This window comes from Bubalus kerabau, chromosome 22, assembly GCF_029407905.1.
Source record: "Bubalus kerabau isolate K-KA32 ecotype Philippines breed swamp buffalo chromosome 22, PCC_UOA_SB_1v2, whole genome shotgun sequence".
NCBI lineage: Eukaryota > Metazoa > Chordata > Mammalia > Artiodactyla > Bovidae > Bubalus > Bubalus kerabau.
Genome location: NC_073645.1, coordinates 41,087,151 through 41,111,771, shown reverse-complemented (window position 1 = coordinate 41,111,771; position 24,621 = coordinate 41,087,151). Strand labels below are relative to the sequence as shown.

At 46.4% G+C, this 24,621-nt stretch overlaps 1 protein-coding gene and 1 long non-coding RNA gene across 2 annotated transcripts in view; both read left to right on the top strand.

The window, feature by feature from the left end:
• Nucleotides 1-1,899: 1,899 nt before the first annotated feature.
• Nucleotides 1,900-4,412, top strand: PRLHR (prolactin releasing hormone receptor). Its single transcript, XM_055560262.1, has 2 exons — nt 1,900-2,016; nt 2,298-4,412. The coding sequence occupies exon 2, from the start codon at nt 2,304-2,306 to the stop codon at nt 3,414-3,416; it is 1,113 nt and encodes a 370-aa protein (XP_055416237.1). The 5' UTR covers nt 1,900-2,016; nt 2,298-2,303; the 3' UTR covers nt 3,417-4,412.
• An 876-nt stretch (nt 4,413-5,288) lies between these two features.
• LOC129637040 (uncharacterized) overlaps nt 5,289-24,621 on the top strand; it is a 41,599-nt gene continuing 22,266 nt past the window's right edge. Inside the window, exon 1 of the long non-coding RNA XR_008707311.1 lies at nt 5,289-5,389. This is a non-coding gene — a long non-coding RNA (uncharacterized LOC129637040). The remainder of the gene's footprint in view (nt 5,390-24,621) is intronic.

Sequence of the window (24,621 nt, the reverse complement as noted above, 5' to 3'; positions counted from 1 at the left end):
ACCCACCCCAGTATTCTTGCCTGGAGAATCCCATGGATAGAGGAGCCCGATGGGCTACAGTCCATAGGGTCACAAAGAGTTGGACATGACTGAAGTGACTTAGAATGTCCAAAAAAAATGCACCTCAAATCGTTTTTCAACTCTGTTACCACAATTTCCTCTGCTAAAGATATTTTGAAGCAAAAAAGTGCCTCATCTTTTGGGTACATAAAACCCTATTGATGAACATGATGAGAAAAATCGAAAGGTGTGTTGCAGTTCATGAGGTTGCAAAGAGTTGGACACGACTTAGTGACTAAATAAAAAGGGATTAGTCAGGCACAGATTGTATTTTATTTTGAAGTATTTTTTTTTTTTTTACTATCATGCTTTCTCTTTAGCTATAACTAGAGAAAGTGATTATAACTCAGAGCATATGGGTTTAGAATAAATTCAGGTGCATAAAATTGGATTGCCTTTGTTCCCATGTTGACTTTTCTCCCTGTATGAGTGATCACTTGAATTTGGAGAGTGAAATAATTTTACTTCTTTCCAGCCTAATGGGAATATCTGCAGCCAGAAGACAGAGTACAGGGCTTGTGAAAGAGGGGATAATAAAGCTCCATCCTCTGGGGAAAGGAAAGAAAAGGTGAAGGGAGGAGATGTCTTCAAAGGAGGGAGGCTACAAAGCCTCCTTCCCCCAACTTGGTCCAGATTAATTTGTATTTCAGTGAGGATGTAATACTGCTAAAGATTTTATGTAACTTTTAAGCCTCCTAGATGTTTGTTACTTTTGTTATCCTCATGGAAACCGTGCAATTACTAAAATGTGGTGACGAGACCTTAGGTGTTTATTTAAGGATGGAGAGGGTGGGGTCCCAGAACTTATATTGCATACTGGTATTGTCAGGGAGATGAAGAATAGAGCCTAGGAGTCAAGAAAGAGTGAAGAGAAGGGGGGGGGGGGTAGCGGAGTAGTGAGGGGCAGGTATTGAAGTGTGCCTGCTGCACAAAGGCTGCGTTTTCTGACCTAAGGAGATAAAACCCAGCGCTGTCAATGGCACTGTGAGCAGTGACCTATAGCAGGAGCCAAGTCACTCCGGCCCATCGGCCTCCACTCCACCCTACTGCTCTTGGAGTCTGCAGCCCGGCCCAGGATGTAGGCAGCGAGACAGCTCTTTGAACTAGGCTAGGGACCAGGTTCCCTCCTCCAAATGCGACGGACGCAGAAGAGGGGCTGAACTCCCTGTTTATCCGCTCCCAGGCACGCCCGAGCCGCGCAGCCACGGCCGCGGGAGCTGTCCGCGGTGCTGAACCATTTTCTTGGGCTTGATCGGACCCGTGACTCGGCATCGCGTCGCCAGCTTAGGCAAAGGGCTCAGTGCGTCCCGAGGAGCGCGAGCCCCCTAAGGTCTGCGGTTAGTTCCAAGCGCTACAATTTAAACCCCTGACAGAACTACCTATGCGACTCTCTTAACCCGAGCCAGGACTCAAGGCAGGATCCGGCTCTTAAGGACGAGTCCCTCATCTCTCCCCTACATCCCGTAGATATCTCAATCCCCCACCCCATTTCCTGCCCTGCGACTTCCTTACGGAAACGGCACCAGGTCGTCCCGAGAGCCAGACAGTTTACGCCTCTCATCTCCCTAGTTTACTGCACTCTCCTCCAGAGCGGGACTCTCCCAGGACGCAGCAAGCTCCCACAATAGAGATTCTCCCCTGACCCTCCGGCCCAGGTTTCTGGCCCCTTCTTCCTCTTCTGTTTCTACTATCCTTCTCCTATTTCTCAAAACACCGAGTTGGGAGGTGCGAGCTCCGCCCCTATTTTCTCTACAAGGGCACGCTGTTGTGGGGGCGGGGCCAAGGGGAGGTGCTCCCAGCCCTTCTCAAAAGCCGCGAGTCCACTGGGAACTCGAATCTTTTCAGCTCGGCGGAGAAGCCTGCACCACCGTCTGGGTGGAGGACCTCCAGGGACAGCCAGGATTCTACCTCTCTTTCTCCGGAGAGCTTTCCCATCCGTCAAGCCCCATTCACCAGGTAGGACTGCGCTTGGGTCTGGCTTGTGGGGACTGTGAGGGCTCCAAATAGAGTGGAAGGCATTTAAATAACCTATGCACATCTAACCACCCCTAGATTTCATTTTACAGAGGTGGGGGTGACAGCACCTTAAATTTTGTTGATTATTTATTGTGGCCTGTCAGTCTAAAGGGAATATTTGAGTAACTGAGGTGTGTGTGTGTGTTGAAGGGGGAGACGGTTGGCGTAGGAGGGGATGGAAAGAGAATGGGAGGTGACAGACTCTGATTATCTTTGGACAGGTGGCTATGGCCTCATTGTCGACTCAGGGTCCAGCGGCCCCTGACTTATTTTCTGGGCTGCTGCCTGCGGCTTCAAGTCCGGTCAACCAGAGCTCAGAGGCGGTGGTGGGCAATGGGTCGGCGGCTGGTCCAGGCTCCCAGGCCATCACGCCGTTCCAGAGCCTGCAGCTGGTGCATCAGCTGAAGGGGCTGATTGTGCTGCTCTACAGCGTCGTGGTGGTCGTGGGGCTTGTAGGCAACTGCCTGCTGGTGCTGGTGATCGCACGGGTGCGTCGGCTGCACAACGTGACCAACTTTCTCATCGGTAACCTGGCCCTGTCCGACGTGCTCATGTGCGCCGCCTGCGTCCCTCTCACGCTGGCCTACGCATTCGAGCCACGCGGCTGGGTGTTCGGCGGCGGCCTGTGTCACCTGGTCTTCTTCTTGCAGCCGGTCACCGTCTACGTGTCGGTGTTCACGCTCACCACCATTGCGGTGGACCGCTACGTCGTGCTGGTGCACCCGCTGCGCCGGCGCATCTCGTTGCGCTTCAGCGCCTACGCGGTGCTGGCCATCTGGGCGCTGTCCGCGGTGCTAGCACTGCCGGCCGCCTTGCACACCTACCACGTGGAGCTCAAGCCGCACCGCGTGCGCCTCTGCGAGGAGTTCTGGGGGTCCCAGGAGCGCCAGCGCCAGCTGTACGCTTGGGGGCTGCTGCTCGTCACCTACCTGCTCCCCCTGCTGGTCATCCTCCTGTCTTACGTCCGGGTGTCGGTGAATCTCCGGAACCGCGTGGTTCCGGGCTGCGTGACCCAGAGCCAGGCCGACTGGGACCGCGCGCGACGTCGCCGCACCTTCTGCCTGCTGGTGGTGGTTGTGGTGGTGTTCGCCGTCTGCTGGCTGCCGCTGCACGTCTTCAACCTGCTGCGGGACCTCGACCCGCACGCCATAGACCCCTACGCCTTCGGCTTAGTGCAGCTGCTCTGCCACTGGCTCGCCATGAGCTCCGCCTGCTACAACCCCTTCATCTACGCCTGGTTGCACGACAGCTTCCGCGAGGAGCTCCGCAAACTGTTGCTGGCCTGGCCCCGCAAGATTGCTCCGCACGGCCAGAGCATGACAGTCAGCGTGGTGATCTGATGCCACTGTGCCAGGCCTTGGGGAACTCCAGTCCAGTGGTCTCCGGAGGGTGCCCACCCGGAGGCCGGACTGGAGAGATTATTCCAGAGCTAGGCTAATACTAAACTAATGTGGCTCCAAACTGCCAGCCCACCCCTCTCGTCCCTCTGTCTTACCTTGTATTCGTGTCACTGTAAAATGTTACGTAGGCTTTGATGAAACTCATGCTTTGCTTGGAGGAGGCCAGGGAGAACAAAAGAGGTTTTACTGTTTTCTCCTTTTACCACTGAAGGCCAAAAAAAGCTCTTTCCCCTGGTTCAGATAATATTTCAGAAACGTGACTGTTTTCCTTGCTTTCCCTTCTGCTTGTTCCATAGGGAGTAAAGGAGAAATAAGCATGGGGTTTAAAATGGCTGGTTGGGGTTGGTAAAGCTTTTCAGGTTGCCTTTTAAAAAGGACTCACCTGAGATATAATACAGAATAGTGCTTAGTTCATTCAAACCCATTACCTTCTAGGATTCCAGGGAAACATGTATTACAAATCTGTAACTAGAATTTCAGCATTTCCTGAACAAGAGCTTTATATGCCAAAGGGATTTTCACTTTAAATCCACTTGCATTTATAGCACAAAATACTTACAAATCACCTTCAAGAGGTTTTGCTATTGTTTTCTCTCTTCCTTATCCCCCAATTGCTATTTGAAAATGATGAGATAAATTAGTTGATGAAGAGATAGATAACATAGGAGTAAAGTGGAAAAGGTTCACACAAGGGGAAATATAACTGCACAGGACAGACTATCTGTGTGTATGTTTGTGTATATACACAACTAGTGTTTGCCACAAGGCACGCACTCAAATATTTGGCTTTCTGAATGCTCAATGTAAACTGTGAGCTGCAACACACTCTTGTATTCTCTAATTGATCTTGCAACAAATCAACAGCTGTGAACTGACTGCTCAACACCTGCTCCGTGGTGACACACTTGGAGCATGATCAACTCAGAATACAAGGACTAGGAGAAGCTTACTGAAAGCCAGAACAGAAAAATAAACTGCTGCCTACAGGATGTACAGATCAAACATGTAATTCCTTCCAGGGTTAAGGGAATAGGGGAAGACTGTTGGGCCATGATACCAGGCTGCTAATTCTTACCCTAACATCCCAAGAGTTCTTTAAATGAGGACAAGTGCCCTGGGAAAAGAGTCTCCACATTGATGTTGGAAAAGTGATCATGGCAGTGAAGGCAGGAGTCTTGGGAAATGATTCATGATATGCAGCTGTCAGATTAACCCTTGCAGCATATGGGGCATAGACTGGTGTCTGCAGCCATTCAGTTACCAACCGGAAGATGCCAGTACTACCCCAGCTCACTAAACAGCAGAATCAGTATTTTCCCACCTCTCCCCTTCTCTTAGTCTCAGTGAACTCATTCACTCAGTAAAGTGTGCCCTTAAAGGAAGGGAAAGAGGAGGTGATTTGGGGATGACAAGGATTAAATCCTATTACTCTGATGTCAGTAGCCACAATGGAGAGTGGTTCCATTCACAGTTGGGTTAGTTAGCAATATGAATCTTTTTAAATCAAATTAACTTTTATTTTAAATTAATTTTTATTGGCATATAGTTGCTTTACAAGTAATGTGCATCTTTAGTATCTATCTATCTATCTATCTATATATCTAGACTTTTCACAGCATGGGGAATGGCAGGAAAAAGCTGGAGAAAGAAAAAGGCAGGTGAACTTGGGACATACCAGTTACCTTTGATAATGGCACTCAAACTAACTTTCAGCTCCATCTTTGGATGTGGAGAACAAAGAGCCTGTGCTCTAGCAATGTGACCCACCCACAGCATTAGGTCACCCCTCCCCCACCCCAAATGAGCTCCTCTCCCAGGATTCCAGGGACTGATTCCTGTGTTTCCAGCAGCTCTACTGTTTGGAAGACTCAAGATAAGACATTTCCTGTTTCCTCAGATCATACTTTGGATTGGTATGTGTGGAGAGTGAAAAGACTGGGGAAAAGGGTGGAATTAGTCAGGGAGGAATTCAGTTAATTGTGGTCTCTTCTTTGGAGGGTTCGAGTCACTGGTTTCAGCCCTGACTGCTCCTAGAATTACCGGGGGAGTTTTCAAAAACCATCAGTGCCTAGGCCATGCTGCTGCTGCTGCTGCTAAATCACTTTAGTCGTGTCCGACTCTGTGTGACCCCATAGACGGCAGCCCACCAGGCTCCCCCGTCCCTGGGATTCTCCAGGCAAGAACACTGGAGTGGGTTGCCATTTCCTACTCCAATGCATGAAAGTGAAAAGTGAAAGGGAAGTCGCTCAGTCATGTCTGACTCTTCACAACCCTATGGACTGCAGCCCACCAGGCTCCTCTGTCCATGGGATTTTCCAGGCAAGAGTACTGGAGTGGGGTGCCATCACCTTCTCCAGCCTAGGCTGTATCCCCAGCCAATTGATTAAAGATGGAGATTGGGCACCAGCATTTTTTCAAAGCATTTCAGGTGATTTTAACACATAACAAAGGTTAAACACCTTAAGAATGATCCTATTTCTAATGAATCTCAGAAACATCCAAATGAAGCTTTGGGAATATGCTATTAGCCTTTAGACAATACTTGATGGATCACATAGAGGTAAATCTTATAATCAGAATATATAGGTATCCATTCAACAGTTTCCTTACACATCTGTGTGTAAGGCTCTGTATGAGTCCAGTCAGTTGCTTTTTTTAAGTATTGTTATTCAACTTTAGGTTGATGGCATTATAAAGTTATACACCATGAATTATTCTTAGTTGCTGGCATGTTTAAAAATTTGAAATATTCCTGGATAGTTTAAGTCAACTGTGAGAGAACAGTATCCTCATTAATTACTAGAAAAGCTCTCACCAGTTTCTATTGTGCCTGCAACTTCAGTTAAATTTTTTTTAACATGTATGTGGACTTTATGGAGAGCCTAAAGAGGTTGAAGAATCACTGTGTTTATAGACATCTTTACAAATTATGCACATTGGCAACTGAACAGCAACTAATTAATTCCTACCCCATCTGAAGTGTTCTTGAGACTTGTTTGACTACAAAACAAACTGACCAAACACATCTCTCAGAAATGAGTCCTGGAGAAATCCAATAGGGCTGAGGTAGAACTTTTAATTTGATGTAGTAGTTCATTTTAGTTAATACCAAGTATCCAGTCCTTTTCCTGCAAGGAGTTGTAAAGCTGGGAATGGGGCCAGCCTGCTACTTGGCACCAGCCCTTTCTGAGACTGATGGGAGGTTCTGTAATCCTCTTTGTAAGCATTGTCACCAAGTCTTATTTTTGGCAGCCAACCAGTAGATTTATCTCACTAAATTGGCTGGGGAGTGTTTCAATATGTGTTGGCCACAGTTACCCAGAAATAGCAGTTGTAAGAGATGCTAAAGTAACTATTCCAGTTGATGTAACTTTCCTGAATTTTCAGTCTGTCCATCTACTGGGGGGTGTTAAGTTCCTGGTTTATTGTGGCTTGTATTCCTGAACATCTAGTAGTCTTGCAAACATAAGGTATGGAGCTGATGCCAAGAGTGTGGCTAGATCTGGAATGAACCCAGAGTCCATCCTACAGATGAGAGGTTAAGAGCACATTTACTCTCCAAGGTAGGTCCCTAATTGATTTCTCTTCATAAGCTGATGTCTTTGTTACATGCATAAGATGCATTTGTGGCTGACTCACTGTGTGAAGCTCTTCAGGCTAGGGCTTGTACTATCTTTCATACATTGTAGGTACTCAGTTCAGTTCAGTTCAGTCACTCAGTCCTGTCTGACTCTTTGCAACCCCATGAATCACAGCACGCCAGGCCTCCCTGTCCATCACCAACTCCCAGAGTTCACTCAAACTCATGTCCATCAAGTTGCTGATGCCATCCAGCCATCTCATCCTCTGTCGTCCCCTTCTCCTCCTGCCCCCAATCCCTCCCAGCATCAGGGTCTTTTCCAATGAGTCAGCTCTTCACATAAGGTAGCCAAAGTATTGGAGTTTCAACTTCAAAATCAGTCCTTCCAATGAACATCCAGGACTGATCTCCTTTAGGATGGACTGGTTGGATCTCTTGCAGTCCAAGGGACTCTCAAGAGTCTTCTCCAACACCACAGTTCAAAAGCATCAATTCTTCGGCGCTCAGCTTTCTTCACAGTCCAACTCTCACATCCATACATGATCACTGGAAAAACCATAGCCTTGACTAGATGCACCTTTGTTGGCAAGGTAATATCTCTGCTTTTTAATATGCTGTCTAGGTTGGTCATAACTTTCCTTCTAAGGAGTAAGCGTCTTTTAATTTCATGGCTGCAGTCACCATCTGCAGTTATTTTGGAGCCCCCAAAAATAAAGTCTGACACTGTTTCCACTGTTTCCCCATCTATTTCCCATGAAGTAATGGGACCGGATGCCATGATCTTCGTTTTCTGAATGTTGAGCTTTAAGCCAACTTTTTCACTCTCCTCTTTCACTTTCATCAAGAGGCTCTTTAGTTCCTCTTCACTTTCTGCCATAAGGGTGGTGTCATCTGCATATCTGAGGTTATTGATATTTCTCCCAGCAATCTTGATTCCAGCTTGTGCTTCTTCCAGTCCAGCATTCTCATGATGTACTCTGCATATAAGTTAAATAAACAGGGTGACAATATACAGCCTTGACGTACTCTTTTTCCTATTTGGAACCAGTCTGTCATTCCATGTCCAGTTCTAACTGTTGCTTCCTGACCTGCATACAGGTTTCTCAAGAGGCAAGTCAGGTGGTCTGGTATTCCCATCTCTTTCAGAATTTTCCACAGTTTATTGTGATGCACACAGTCAAAGGCTTTGGCATAGTCAATAAAGCAGAAGTAGATGTTTTTCTGGAACTCTCTTGCTTTTTTGATGGTCCAACGGATGTTGGCTATCTGGTCTCTGGTTCCTCTGCCTTTTCTAAAATCAGTTTGAACATCTGGGAGTTCACGGTTCACGTATTGCTGAAGACTGGCTTGGAGAATTTTGAGCATTACTTTACTAGCATGTGAGACGAGTGCAATTGTGCGGTAGTTTGAGCATTCTTTGGCATTGCCTTTCTTTGGGATTGGAATGAAAACTGACCTTTTCCAGTCCTGTGGCCACTGCTGAGTCTTCCAAATTTGCTGGCATATTGAGTGCAGCACTTTCACAGCATCATCTTTTAGGATTTGAAATAGCTCATTAAATCAGTAGAACAGTCTCCAGCCATGGGATTAATAAACCAAGCCAGTTACACACACAGTCTAACTGTATACAACCTCAGGATGGCCAGGATCAAATCAAGGATATATGATACCAAAGAGAACATGCTACTCAATCTAGACTTGTCAATTTTAGGAAGTTCAAGGAATGAGCTGTTCATTTGGGGCCTTCTATGACCCCCTGGCCCTAACCTCAGTAATGATAGCATTTCATTACATGGCACTAAGTTTTGTGTTCTCCAAGATTGCGTGTATCTAAATCCTTCTATATCCTCACAAAGCTTAATCATTATTTAAATGTTAGAATTTAATTACTCCCACATATAACTTGAGAAATTTAAAAACATTCAACACATGGGTCTATAAACAAAATTTAATCATCTATTTTCAAAACCATTCATGACAGCATCATAAACAGAATTTTTGGTACATCTGCAATAAGACTTAAAGTAGATTTATGCACACCTTACCAGGGATTTTTTTTTTTTTTTTGGCAAAGTGAGATAAGCCAGTATATAAAAGATGTTGAAAATGTGAAATATTTATTTGGAGGGATGAGAGTTGCAATCTTGATGTGTTAAAAGACTGTACATTCCTAGTCAGCCTTTGGAAGTAGAAAATCTTATTTTGTACATTGAATATGTACACTGTAACAGGTTTTGAATTGTTCTCCTCTGGTTTCCAAGTCAATTCCTCTTCATTTCCCACTATTTCTGTATTCTGCCTTCCCCCCCTTCTACATCTCCATATTATCTATGAATACCTTTGATCTGATGCTCCCTCCAGCCCAGTGAAGGGGAGGTGATGGGATTCAAGCTTCCATCTTGTTGAGGAGACACCCTGGCTAATCCCCTTGGAGAGAGCAGGCTTCAACCAATGAGTCAGGGGCATCTGCCTGTTGAGTTTCTTGCCCACTCTGGGTCTTGGTCCTCATATGATTAATGTTTCACAGGCAAGTACCAGGCAGAGGCGGATAACAGGAGCTCGTACAGAATCTCCGCAGGGTCCTTGACATGATAAATCTCATGGGGAGCTCTCAAGAGGGGTCTAACAATGAAAGGTCAAATATATTTCATTTTGATGTCTGGGGCTGTAGTGAGAAAACCTGAGCTAGAAAAAGCAAAGGACAGTCTCTTCCTCAAAGACTTTCCTGTCTTCCTCCCTCAGCTCTCAAAAAAATCCTCTTCTTGACTTGCTGATGACTAAATATCCTGGCCCTAGAACTCATCTCCTTCTGGAGTGACATTTAATGAGGTATGGAAAGTTACACCTTTTCCTCCCACCACACATACTCAGTTATTGCCAAGAAATGAAAGAAGTCTTTTGAGCTAGGAAACTGAAATAAGAACATCAGGCCTGAGCTCTGGGTTAGAAGTCAGGTGCTGGCTTTCTTCCCTCGCCCAGAACGGCACCTTTGGGTCTCCATCCCAGGAGGCGGGCCCAGTCACCTGGGTGGGAGGTGCAGTGCTGTGGTATAACCCAGGGCGGTCAGATCTGTGGCCTGGCCACTGTGGTTGTGCCACAGGCAGCTTCCGGGTGAAGCCAGTCCTTCTGAGGCTGCTGCCCATTGCAGGGCAAATGCTGGGGGGGGTGGGGGGCGGGGCACAGTGACCTCTTCATTATTATTAATACAAAGAAGACCAAGAGCAGTAGCAGGTGAAAAAGTGGAGTGTTTGTGAGTGTCTTCAATGACCATAATTGTTTCTTTACGACAAACCTGTATTTATACCTGTATTTTTTTACCCCAGTCTCCTCCAGCAAATCCTGTCCCCCTTTCCTTTTCTGTGATATAATTACAGTGCTTGTGAGCATTTCTGCAGAAAACATTATATTCTGGGAGAAGGGTTCTTGTGGAGGCTTAGAGTGAGACTAATAATAAGCATCTGGCTATGCACCAAATGACTAGCGGGAACACACTGTGCTTCTGCTTGACCTGGCTCCATCAGGGGCACCCACGGGCCTGTCACTTGGCTCAGCAAGCGTACAGCAAAGGTGGTGGAGATCTGAGTGGAGGAGGAGCATGCCAGGCCTGGAGGAAGGCCACTGTGGGGCCCGGGAGTCAGGTATGGGGAGGAGTTACAGGAAGGTTGGGCCCTACCCACACACGTCTAGAATCACCGCTAGTGCCTCCAGCCCCTGTCAGGGTACGGGGCTCCCGGCGAGCCACTCCTGTGCCCATGCGGGTGCCATGACATTGGCCTACGTCTTGCAGTGTGTCCTCTCAGAATCCAGTGCCTTCCTCTTGACCTCGAGGTCCTCCGGCAGCCCGGCCACCACTCTGTGTTCAGCTTGCTGTCCTCACTGGGTCTCTGAAGTTGATGGCATTCCTGCTGCACAGCCGTGGGGACTGGTGGCGCTACTGACCTCGTCCTGGGCAAGAGTGCCAAGCCTGCACCGATGGCACGTCGTGGTCGACTTTGACGTCGCCTCTGTGTCACCTCGTGAAGGCTTGTGCGGTCTTCCCAGGCCCTCTCTGAGCGCGGCCTGCCCCCAGGCGGAGCGCTGGAGCACGGATGTCGGAACCTTCAGCTGCCCCTCTCTGCGGCCCGGGACCTCTTCGGCCCCTTCTCCCAGGCCCTGTGTGTATTTCACCTGCTCCAGCAGTCCCATCCCCAGAGCTCTTTCATGTCCTGCAACAGCTCTGCCCCTAGCACAGCTTTCATCTGTGCCCCCCACCCCCACGATGCTCGCCAGTTCTTGCCCAACTGGGGTCTTGCTTTCAGCCTCCCTCCTTTGCCTCTCTCCCTCACCTTTCTACTCCCCGGACCCAAGGGAGGCCAGCAGCCATATCCGGGATCTCAGTCGCCTTCCCTTGCCCTTTCACCGGCCCCAGCTGGGCCCTGTATGGAGGCAGGCGAGCTGTGTAGGTAGGTACCAGGCAGGCGGGACCAGGAGCACCCGCGGTTCTCCGAGAGACCCTGGCATAGGAGATGCTTGGAGAAGATGGACTCAGGAGGTCAGCGGGGAGCTTCTCCTGCCCTGGGACGGAGGAGCCAAGCTCTGGAGTTCCTCTCCGTGGCAGGTCCTGTCGCCTTACTCTTAAGCGATCCACACTTAGATACTTAGGCGTTCCTGGAACTCTCTGAAAACGAAGTCTGGTTTCCAAGCAGGAAATCTGGAGCTCCGCGATGGTTGAGCTCTTGCCTGCGCGCAAGTAGGTGGGGATCCCGCCGCCACGGCTTGAGGATGGGGTAAAGGAGAAGGGGCTTCTTGGAGCGTGCTGGGCCCCCTGTCCTGTTTCTGGCCTGACTGCGGCCACCTGTCATTTGCCTATTTTCTGAGCATTCTATCTGAAAGGAAAGGAACACGAAGCCACTCATTCTGTGTATGTTGGTGGAGACTTAAGCCTTCCGACTCCCTGTGGGGATTGATCAGAACTGAGGGGCGGAAAAGGAAGGAACCGGTTTCGCAGATTTGGGGGAGGAGTCCGACTCGCGCCGCCTCTCCCTGGAGCGGCAAGTTCGCTGTGCTTTTGCTGGGTGCACAGACCCCGCGGCGCCCCCGCTAGGCCCACAGGTGCTGGGGAGCCGAGGTTTCTGCACCCTGGCAAACACACTTCCCGGTTTCTGCAGAAGAGGGGAAGTAAGCTGGTGGAACAAAAGTAAAAACCATCTACTGACCCACTCCAGGCAATTATTGATGTAAAGCGATCAGATCAGATCAGATCAGATCAGTCGCTCAGTCGTGTCCGACTCTTTGCGACCCCATGAATCGCAGCACGCCAGGCCTCCCTGTCCATCACCAACTCCCGGAGTTCACTCAGACTCACGTCCATCGAGTCAGTGATGCCATCCAGCCATCTCATCCTCTGTCGTCCCCTTCTCCTCCTGCCCCCAATCCCTCCCAGCATCAGAGTCTTTTCCAATGAGTCAACTCTTTGTGTGAGGTGGCCAAAGTACTGGAGTTTCAGCTTTAGCATCATTCCTTCCAAAGAAATCCCAGGGCTGATCTCCTTCAGAATGGACTGGTTGGATCTCCTTGCAGTCCAAGGGACTCTCAAGAGTCTTCTCCAACACCACAGTTCAAAAGCATCAATTCTTCAGCGCTCAGCCTTCTTCACAGTCCAACTCTCACATCCATACATGACCACAGGAAAAACCATAGCCTTGACTAGATGGACCTTTGTGGGCAAAGTAATGTCTCTGCTTTTGAATATGTTATCTAGGTTGGTCATAACTTTCCTTCCAAGGAGTAAGCATCTTTTAATTTCATGGCTGTAGTCACCATCTGTAGTGATTTTGGAGCCCAGAAAAATGAAGTCTGACACTGTTTCCACTGTTTCCCCATGAAGTGGTGGGACCGGATGCCATGATCTTCATTTTCTGAATGTTGAGCTTTAAGCCAACTTTTTCACTCTCCACTTTCACTTTCATCAAGAGGCTTTTTAGTTCCTCTTCACTTTCTGCCACAAGGATAGTATCATCTGCATATCTGAGGTTATTGATATTTCTCCAGGCAATTTTGATTCCACCTTGTGTTTCTTCCAGTCCAGCTTTTCTCATGATTTACTCTGCATATAAGTTAAATAAACAGGGTGACAATAAACAGCCTTGACGAACTCCTTTTCCTATTTGGAACCAGTCTGTTGTTCCATATCCAGTTCTAACTGTTGCTTCTGACCTGCATACACATTTCTCCAGAGGCAGATCAGGTGGTCTGGTAGTCCCATCTCTTGAAGAATTTTCCACAGTTTATTGTGATGCACACAGTCAAAGGCTTTGGCATAGTCAATAAAGCAGAAATAAAGCAATACCTCCTGCCAAAAACAGGCCCTCCAGGATTGAGAATTTTGAAAAAAAGTACAAAATCCACAAACCTTTTTCTTAAAAACGTCATGGATGAAAATTCCCACCCATTGTTCTTGAGGGAGTTAACAGTTTGTGCTTTTCTTCCCGGATCCTACCAGGAGCATCCACAAGCATATACGCTTAGTTTATATTTTGCAAAAATGAAATGAAACTGTACAAACTCTGTAATTTACTCCCCAGCCAAAATTATAATCAAGAATGTTAATGGAGTATGGTCTGTAAAAATGCTGAATTGCTGTACACTTGAAACTAATATGATATTGTAAATCAACTATACCTCAATAACAAAATTATATTGAGAACAGCCTTCCATGTTGGGACATGGGTGTGGACCTCATTCTAGACTGGCTGACTGAAGAGGAGTCTATGGTCTGGAGGTACCACTGTTCAGTGGTTGTTTGCCCAGTGAGTGATACTGGTTGAAGAGAGAGCTCTGAGGCTTAGAAGGGTTCCTAGAGCCCTGCAGGACATGCAGAGCAGCTTCAATTCATTGAAATCACAGATGCTGAAATGATGCCTCTTGGTCCCAGGGAGGATAAGGTTCTCTGTGGAGCCTTCCCAGAGACTGCTACCATCTGGGTTGGTTGAGGCTCTTTCTCCTTGTTCCCAGATCTTGCATAGCACCAGATTGTGGCTGGTACCACCCCAACTTTTCCCCAGCAAACAGTGGGTGGTGTTTATAATCACAACCCAGAGTGGAATTTTCCCAAGAGTTGGGAGGTGAGATGGGAATCCTCCACGTGGCCTTGAATCCACAAATGTCAAAAGTCCATGGGGGAGTAAAGTATTGAATTGTTGTTGTTGTTCAGTTGCTAATTTGTGTCTGACTCTTTGCGACCCCATGGACTGCAGCATGCCAGGCTCCCCCATCATTTAATATCTCCTGGAGTTTGCTCAGATTCATGTCCACTGAGTCAGTGATGCTATCTAGCCATCTTATCCTCTGCTGCCCTCTTCTTCTTTTGCCTTCAATCTTTCCCAGGATTAGAGTCTGTTCCAATGAATCAGCTCTTCGCATCAGGTGGCCAAAGTATTGGAGCTCCAGCTTCAGCATCAGTCCTTCCAATGAATATTCAGAGTTGATTTCCTTTAGGATTGAATGGTTTGATCTCCTAGCAGTTCAAGGGACTCTCAAGAATCTCCTCCAGTACCATAGTTAGAAAGCATCAATTCTTCGGTGCACAGCCTTCTTTATGGTCCAACTCTCACATCCATACATGACTACTGGAAAAACCACAGTTTTGACTATATGGACCTTTGTAAAGTATTCAATACTTAACCTTATTTGACCACAGGTGAGGATTTCAGTCAGGATGTTGACACTGTAGGAGGGTTCACTGACAAAGGAGCTAATTACAAGGGTGAGGTATAGGGAAGCATGAGGAACGGTAGATGGTAGAAGAAGAGGATTCTGTGGACAGGAGGGGTGGGAGGGGGTACTGAAACTCCTGGAGACAGACACCTGTAGAGGGGTAGTGTCCTCAGTGGAAGACTAGAGTCAGCCCCAGGTGTCTCACAGATTGGGAGCCAGGGGAAAAGCAAGTTCACAAGAAACTAGAATGCTCCCTACACATGTCTGAATGTCACCAAAGTGATGCATGAGTAGAAGCTGTAAGGTATAGTTCGGGCCGAGGCAGAAAAGAAGGAGAGACGACCTCAATGGAGGTAGGTTACCTTTATTTAGCCAAGGAAGGGCAACAGTCAGCCTAACGACCAGGCTGAGTGCGAGAGGGATCAGGGAGGCTTCATATTTAAAGGGAGGTTTGGGGAAGTGATAAGGGAAATGTTAGGCAGGACATTTTGGATAATCATTAGTTGAAATGGCATTTGTAGCTGAACAGGGGCTGGGAGATTTGGGGCAGAGGGTGAGAAGTCCCCTGGGCAGGGGTGATAAGTCCCACCGTCCGGGAGAATCAGGGCAGGACTTAAAGTTTGGTTTTGTTTTCCCCAAAGTTAGATGATTCAGCAAGGGCCTTTGAGACCATTGTTTTCTTTTCTAGGCCCGAGGACTCCTTCAGAAGCCATGTGAATTTGGCAGAGGAGCCATTCCCAAATGGCCTTGGTGATCAAAGAAGACTTCATGAATGAAGTTGCATTTGAGCCAGATTTTGAAAGAAGCGCAGGATCATAAGCAGTGGAGTGAGTGATGGTGGAAAAGCTTGTTATGGGCCAGAAACAGTGATAGCAAAGCAAAAATGGTGATGCAAGGGGATAAAGCAATCCCCTTTATGGCTCATTGACCAGAAATAGGTGACATACCTTTATCTGCAAAGGAGTCTGGGGAAGAAACCCTTTTCTATCTTTTATAATGGAAGATTCACAATGATTATTGGCTTATCAAGCCCACAGTGACTGTCTGAGTCCAGGGGTCAGCATCTCCTTAGGTCTTATTCCATATTCAGGGAAGAGATGAAATGGCACTCATCATTTATTGGGTTCTGGAAAGTGGCAAACTGCAGCTTGGGGAGTATCTGCTTACTGAAGGTCCCCTGCAAGCCTGCTGGTGTTTTGATTCACCCTTTACGAGTCACCAGCTACATCTCAGGGTATCGCTGAAGTTTATATATATATATATATATATATATATTTTTTTTTTTTTAACAAATGCTCATAGAGTATTCATAAAGCTTAGAGACTTGGAGGACATGAATATAGATGGAAAATAACATAAAGACACTTGATATTAAAGGTTTCACTTTCAAGATAGCTCTAAGTGTTTTTTTTTTTTTTTTCTTTAAAACTGTCAATTTTTTCAGATGATGACAGTAGGGAGAGATAGAGTTACTGCTTTGTCTCAAACTCCTGGCCGTTTTAAGGTGGTTTTACCAGCATGGGTTTCCTGATCTGCCTCTTAGGTGGGGACCCTAGGCAGCTATTGGCATTTACTGCTGTGTATCTAGATAGCCTTCCCCGAGGGCCAGGGCTACTGGGTCTGTCTGCTCTGTGTGCTCTTTGCAGCTTAGGATGTCAGAACCTCGAGTCCTCTGGAAGGAAACCTCCAAAGTCAACACCCATTCTTATGGAGGCATAGTCACGCTGGATGTGGACTTAAAAAATATTCACAACCTGAAAGTTGAGAAATATGTTTTATTTAATGGGAATTTTTAGGACTTCAAGCTTAGGAGGCAGCATCTCAAGTAACCCTGAAAGAACTGATCTGAGGAGGTGAGGGGAGGAACCAGGTTGGTTATACAGAAGTCTTGCAACAAAGGGCAGGTGGTCTGAACATCAAAAAATTATAGTTAAAGAAAACCAGATATTCCAAGTTGAGGAATTTAGTTATTTTCTTTTTTTTTTTTTTTTTTTTTGAAGAGCCACAGTGTCTTTATTGGGTTTTTAGTCCAGAATACAAAGCAAGGTGCTAGTTGTTGCCTCAATGATAGTACAGGGGTCAACAATGGCTTTTCCTTCCCCTGTTAAGGCAAATTACAGAAAGAAGTTTGTCAGATGGACAGAATGAGATATTTGAATCTTTGGAAAGTCACTTTGAAAGCTAGTAGCAGTACTGCAGTGTAAAAGGCTTTCCATATACCCTTTGCCCCACACCCAGCCAATGTATTGGAAGGAACTTTCTTGATCCAAGAGATTCTTCTGGCAGAGTTTCTCTTTTGAGACCTTTAGCATGCAAGGGTCATTTTTCTTGGTCTTGTGGCTGATCTCTGAGCCTTCCATTACTGGATGAGTAAGAAAGCCAGCGTGGTTCTTTAGGAGTTCTTCTGAGGAACTCTGACTGTGATGGTCTTCACTTCGGTGTACGCCTGCAGCCCGTATTCCCCCAGCTCCCGGCCACTCCCAGACAGCTTGTAGTTATTTTCTATGTATGGGAAAATGCAAGATTCTGGGCTTACTGAAATTATTCCTTTGATATGCACCTCATCTACCCGGGGCCAGTGTCTTGTATTTTCACATCCTGAGTTTCCTCGGGATTCACCAGCTCACCATCCCTGGTGGCTGCAATTGCTGATGATTGTGACATGCTTTGTTTATTGATGTGGCAGGAAATGTTCTATTTTTCACTGGATCATGCTAGAACCTCACCAGGCCCAGGATTTTGTGGCTAAGTCCTCAGCAGAGCAGACCATGGTGGATATGTGTATTTCAGAAATCACAGTTCTATGAATTCTCTTGAACTCTTGGAACACAGTACCACCAACTGAGCAGCTTAAACAACAGACATTTACTGTCTCATGGACTTCCCAGGTGGTGCTGTGGTAAAGAATCTGCCTGCCAATGTGGGAGATGCAAGATTTGATCCCTGGGTTGGGAAGGTCCCCTGGAGAAGGAAATGGCTACCAAGTCCAGTATTCTTGCTTCAGAATCCCATGGACAGAGGAGCCTGGCCAGCTATAGTCCACGGGGCCCCAAAGAGTCAGACATGACTTAGTGACTGAGCATGCACTTGAGAAATTTCCTCACAGTTCTGGAGGTTGGCAGTCTGAAATTAAGGTGTCAGTGGGGATGGGTCCTTCTGAGGGTCATGAGGCAGAATCCGTTCTGTGCTTTTTTTCCAGAGCCAACTCACTGGAAAAGACTCTGATGCTGGGAAAGATTGAAGGCAGGAAGAGAAGGGGATGACAGACGACAAGATGGTTGGATGGCATCACTGACTCAATGAGCACGAGTTAGAGCAAGCTCTGGGAGATGATGAAGCACAGGGAAGCCTGCTGTGCCTCAGTCCACGGGGTCCCTAAGAGTTGGACACGACTGAGCAACTGAACATCAACAGCAACAAATGGGAGCTCCATGGGGGCAGAGGTCACAGCTGCTTTACTCAGCGGCATATCAGAGTCTGGCCCCTCGCCAGCATGGCTGAGAATGATTTTCTCTAACCTGCACCCCTGTGCCTGGAAGTAAGAACAGCAGGTGTTATCCTCATTTGTGGAGAGGGCAAGGGAACTGACTCACTTTGTCCCATCACAAGGAGTGGGGAGCCTGGGCTTCAGATCCAGATTCCCTGTTTCCAAGTCAGGGCATCACCCACCACACCATGCTGCCCTGAGGGTTTAGAAGGTCTGGTGGGGGATCATTCCTTCCTTGGCCTCTGCCTTCAGCCAGCACTTCTCAGAATCACTGCCCAGCCCTTAGAAAACAAAGGGGCCCGGTCCCTACTTAAGACTTACTACATCGGATCCTCTTGGGGTGGGATTGTATATTTAAAAATAGTGTCTGGGAATCAATTCAAGAAAAGTGTTGCTACAGTAGATGTGTTAAAGAGAAAAAGTTTTGCTAGCAAACACATCTCTCTGTGGTTGAACTGAAATTTATAGTCAATTAGCCGAGATCAGAGAGGACACTTCTCAAGTGCCTTGAATGTGTAAAGTACTGTCCTCTTTGATTATTTTCTCTTTTTTTTAATACTTAAAAAAATATTTTGTCAAAAAACAACAATATTTTGTTCATTCTGCGTGGCATGTGGGGTACTAGTTCCATGTTCAGGGTGGAACCCATACCCCCTGTGCTGGCAGCTCAGAGTCAACCACTGGACCAGCAGGGAATTTCTTCCTTTGATTATTTTCTTCATCCAACATCTAGCAAGAAATGAGGACTCTACCAGGGTGAGGGTATCCCCACAGGGGCCATGTTCTCTCCAGGTCCCAAGGGGCATTTTGTGGGCCTGGGGAGGTGCCCACAATGGGCAATCAGGTCCTGCTGCCCTTGGTATGCCAAACAGTGGGTATGGTGGCAGTCATTCCTAGAAATTCCCACTCTGTGCCAAGCTCACACATCTCCAGCATCCACTGAAGCCCTGCAAGGCTGGCGTTGCTCTCTCAGCTTTACAGGTGAAGAAGCTAAAGCTCAGAGAAGTCATTTATCAAAAGTAGGTGAATGGCACCAGGATTGAATCCAGATCTATCTGGGTCCAAGCCCGTTCCTCTCACACTGTCCTACCCCACACAAGTGACATGATAATGACAAATAGCAACAATAATAGTAATAATTATGAGTACATTTTACGGAAAGTTGGCTACATGCCAGGTAGCCTAGAATTTTATAGCTCAATAGTAACACTGGGTATAGAAACTATGATGATCCCTACCTCTTAACGGAAGGAGCTACAAAGTGTTTGCAGCCCATGCACACTACATTTTATAGGTTGGAAAAGTAAGTCATAGGGAGACAAAGTGGCTTGTCCAATAAGTCATGACTTGTCAGTCACAGAGTTGAGACACACTCAGGCAGACTGCTCTAGAGCCTGGGTTCCTCCCTCACTAAATTGTGCTTTCTCTCAAGAAGCAGGGTTTCAGAATTGAAAGAGACACGTGTACCCCAATGTTCACTGTTTGCAATAGCTAGGTCATGGAAGCAACCCAGCTGTTCATTGGCAGACGAATGGATAAGGGAGTTGTGGTACATATACACAGTGGAATAGGCAGTTCAGTTCAGTCGCTCAGTCATGTCCGACTCTTTGTGACCCCATGGACTGCAGCACACCAGGCCTCCCTGTCCATCACCAACTCCCAGAGTTCACTCAAACTCATGTCCATTGAGTCAGTGACGCCATCCAGCCATCTCATCCTCTGTCGTCCCCTTCTCCTCCTGCCCCCAATCCCTCCCAGCATCAGAGTCTTTTCCAATGAGTCAACTCTTCACATGAATATTCCTCAGCTATAAAAAAGAACACATTTGAGTCAGTTCTAACGAGGTGGATGAAACTGGAGCCTATTATACAAAGTGAAGTAAGTCAGAAAGAGAAACACCAATACAGTATATTAACACATATATATGGAATTTAGAAAGACAGTAACGACGACACTATATGCAAGACAGCAAAGGAGACACGGATGTAAAGAACAGACTTTTGGACTCTGTGGGAGAAGGCGAGGGTGGGATGATTTGAGAGAAGAGCATTGAAACTTGTATATTACCATATGTAAAATAGATGACCAACGCAAGTTTGATGCATGAAGCAGGGCACTCAGAGCAGGTGCTCTGGGACAACCCAGAGGGATGGGGTGAGGAGGGAGGTGGGAGGGGGGTTCAGGATGAGGGACACATGTACACCTGTGGCTGATTCATGTATGGCAAAAACCACCACAATATTGTAAAGTAATTAGCTTCCAATTAAAATAAATAAATTAAAAAAGAAGAAGAAGCAGCAGGGTCTCCTGACACAGAAATAGGTTGAACATGCTCTCTCTGCCTCCATTGCTCTGTGTTTGTGGTATTCTGTTTTAAAATTTTTTATTGGAACATAGTTGATTTACAATATTGTGTTAGTTTCAGATAAACAGCAAAGTGAATCAGTTATACCCATACAAATATCCACTCTTTTTAAGATTGTTTCCCCATATAGGTCATTACAGAGTTTTTGACTGTGGGGAGTCTCCATTGCTGCCCGTGGGCTTTCTCCAGTTGCAAGAAGAGTGGGAGGCACTCTTCATTGTGTGCAGGCTTCTCATCGTGGTGGCTTCTCTCCTTGGGGAGCACAGGCTTTAGGCACATGGGCTTCAGCAGTTGCAGCTCGAGGGCTCTAGAGCACAGGCCCAGTAGTTGTGGCCCATGGGCATGGGCTATGTTGCTCTGTGGCATGTGGGATCTTCCCAGACCAGGGATCTAACTCATGTCCCCTGCAACGCAAGGCAGATTCTCAACAACGGGATCATCAGGGAAGCCCATTACAGAGTACTGAGTAGAGTTCCCTGTGCTATACAGTAGGCTCTTATTAGTTATCTCTTTTATACATAGTAGTATGTATGTGTCAATATCAATCTCCCAATTTATCCTTCCCTCACTTTCTCCCTGAAAATCCTAAGTTGGTTTCCTACATCTGTGACTCTGTTTCTGTTTTGTAAATAAGTTCATTTGTACCATTGTTTTTAGATTTCACTGGTAGTGATATCACATGATATCTATCTTTCTCCATCTGATTTACTTCATTCAGGATGATAATCTCTGAAAGTGTATTTGCTCAGTCGTGTCTGACTGTTTGCAACCCCATGGACTGTAGCCCAATAGGCTCCTCTGTCCAAGGGGATTCTCCAGGCAAGACTACTGGAGTGGGTTGCCATGCCCTTCTCCAGGGGATCTTCTCAACCGAGGGGTTGAACCTGGGTCTCCTGCATTGTGGGCAGGTTCTTTACCATCTGAGCCACCAGGGAAGCCCTGGTGATGATAATCTCTAGGTCCATTCATATTGCTGCAAGTATGAGATATTCTTTGACGTTCAGATAACTTGTTCTCCTGTTGTGCAGAGGCTGGCTTTGAGACAAAGTGCAAACCCATGGTGAGTCTTCCAAGCAAGCTCATGTCCTCTTTGGATGCTGACCAAATGAGGTCTGAGATCTTATCACTGGATGGAATTCCCTTTTTCTCTCCCTCCCTCCCTTCCTTTTTCCTCCCCTGCCTGCAAACATTCATTGCCCATATCTTTGTTCTTTTGATGCTGGTGATTTGCCACTTGGATGCAAGCCTGGAGGATGCTTTGGCTGCTTTAATGAGGACCCTACTAAATACACAGGCACAAAAGCAATTTGCCAGGCCATTACTACTCAGATGCTCATTACAATAATCGAGAGGTAATGACACTCTGAGACTGTCGCTGAAGCCTGAATAGAAATCAGCCTGCCTGGATTAAGAGAGGAAAGATTATGGCAAGCGAGTGTTTGTCCATTTCTCACGCTTATTGTTAAGGCAGTTTAGACCCGAGTCTTAATGAATCCATCCATTAAGGGTGATTTGGTTTTGAGTGCATTTAATACTCACAAAGCATACTCATCACCCATTCCCCCTGGTTAGCACACCTGCTCAGAGAATAGTAGCTCTTTCAACCACAAACCAGATTCAGAGAACCGGCCAGGTCCCTGAGATCCACAGTTGATGAAAGAGACCCGAAGGGGGGCAGGCATAGCCTTATACAACAAGGTGTGCGTGTGTGCTAAGTCCCTTCAGTCGTGTCTAACTCTTTGGGGCCCTATGGAGTGTAGCCTGCCAGGCTTCTCTGTCCATGGGATTCTCCAGGCAAGAATACTGGAGTGGATTGCCATTTCCTTCTGCAGGTGATCTTCCCGACCCAGGGATCAAACCCGTGTCTCCTGCGTCTCCTGGATTGGCAGTCTGGTTCTTTACCACTAGCGCCTCCTGGGAAGGTCTCTATATTTGATTGCAGTCTGTCACTCCTGGACGGTCCAAGAAATGCCCACATGATAGAACCCTGGCTACAGCTGTGCCAGCTATGACTTGGAAAAAAATTGAGGACTGCCCACTGACAGGTAGTGCTGCAAAATCAAACACTCTATTCCAGGGGGTGAGAGACCCTGAAACACGTGTAGAGTCCAAGACCATTAGAAGGACCCCCGAGGCAGCATCTGGTCCGATCTTTGCACCTAACACTTAGGTGACCAAAGTTCAGAAAGGGTGTGGGGCTTTTCCCAGACCCCACGGCCTGTGCTGGTGGCACAGAAGGGATACACTTCAGTGATTTTCTTTCAATTCTGTTACAAAGGTTTTTTTCCCTGATTTTACAAATAATACAAAAATCTTATTGCTAAAACAAATACATAAATGTATAAGGAATAAATGAAAAATATTAGTGATTTCTTAAGCTCTGCAAGCATGTCACTGAATTTATGCAGAATCAGACACATTAAGAATAAAATAGGTGGCACTTCCCTGGTGGTCCAATGGTTAAGACTCCATGCTCCCACTGCAGGGGGGCTGGGTTTCATCCCTGGTCGGGGAACTAAGATCCCACATACTGCAACTAAAGATCCCGAATGCCTCAACAAAGACTCGGTGCAGTAAAAAAATAAATAAATAAAAATAGAATAAAGTAGCTAAAGGCAATAGAATGACTGGCAGGCAATTGAATGACTGGCAGGCAATTGAATAGCTAATATCCATTGACTGATGGGTTTTCTTTTTTTATAGAATTTATTGAAAACACCTATCTACTCACCCAGCTTTTACAAAACAACAGATCAGTTGGAATTAGTTCCAGGTCCAACAACACAAGAGAAAACTCTACACAGGGACATCACCAGATGGTCAACACCCAAACCAGATTGATTATATTCTTTGCAGCCAAAGATGGAGAAGCTCTATACAGTCAGCAAAAACAAGACCGGGACCTGACTGTGGCTTGGATCATGAACTCCTTATTGCCAAATTTAGGCTTAAATTGAAGAAAGTAGGGAAAACCACTAGACCATTCAGGTATGACCTAAATCAAATCCCTTATGATTATACAGTAGAAGTGAGAAATAGATTTAAGGGCCTAGATCTGATAGGTAGAGTGCCTGATGAGCTATGGAATAAGGTTTGTGACATTGTACAGGAGACAGGGATCAAGACCATCCCCATGGAAAAGAAATGCATAAAAGCAAAATGCCTGTCTGGGGAGGCCTTACAAATAGCTGTGAAAAGAAGAGAAGCGAAAAGCAAAGGAGAAAAGGAAAGATATAAGCATCTGAATGCAGAGTTCCAAAGAATAGCAAGGAGAGATAAGAAAGCCTTCCTCAGTGATCAATGTAAAGAAATAGAAGAAAACAACAGAATGGGAAAGACTAGAGATCTCTTGAAGAAAATTAGAGATATCAAGGGAACATATCATGCAAAGATGGGCTCGATAAAGGACAGAAATAGTATGGACCTAACAGAAGCAGAAGATATTAAGAAGAGGTGGCAAGAATACACAGAAGAACTGTACAAAAAAGATCTTCATGACCCAGATAATCACGATGCTGTGATCACTCACCTAGAGCCAGACATCCTGGAGTGTGAAGTCAAGCGGGCCTTAGAAAGCATCACTACGAACAAAGCTAGGGGAGGTTATGGAATTCCAGTTGAGCTATTTCAAATCCTGGAAGATGATGCTGTGAAAGTGTTCCAGTCAATATGCCAGCAAATTTGGAAAACTCGGCAGTGGCCACAGGACTGGAAAAGGTCAGTTTTCATTCCAATCCCAAAGAAAGGCAAAGTCAAAGAATGCTCAAACTACCGCACAATTGCACTCATCTCACACGCTAGTAGAGTAATGCTCAAAATTCTCCAAGCCAGGCTTCAACAGTACATGAACTGTGAAATTCCAGATGTCCAAACTGGTTTTAGAAAAGGCAGAGGAACCAGAGATCAAATTGCCAATATCTGCTGGATCATCAAAAAAGCAAGAGAATTCCAGAAAAACATCTACTTCTGCTTTATTGATTATGCCAAAGCCTTTGACTGTGTGCATCACAGCAAACTG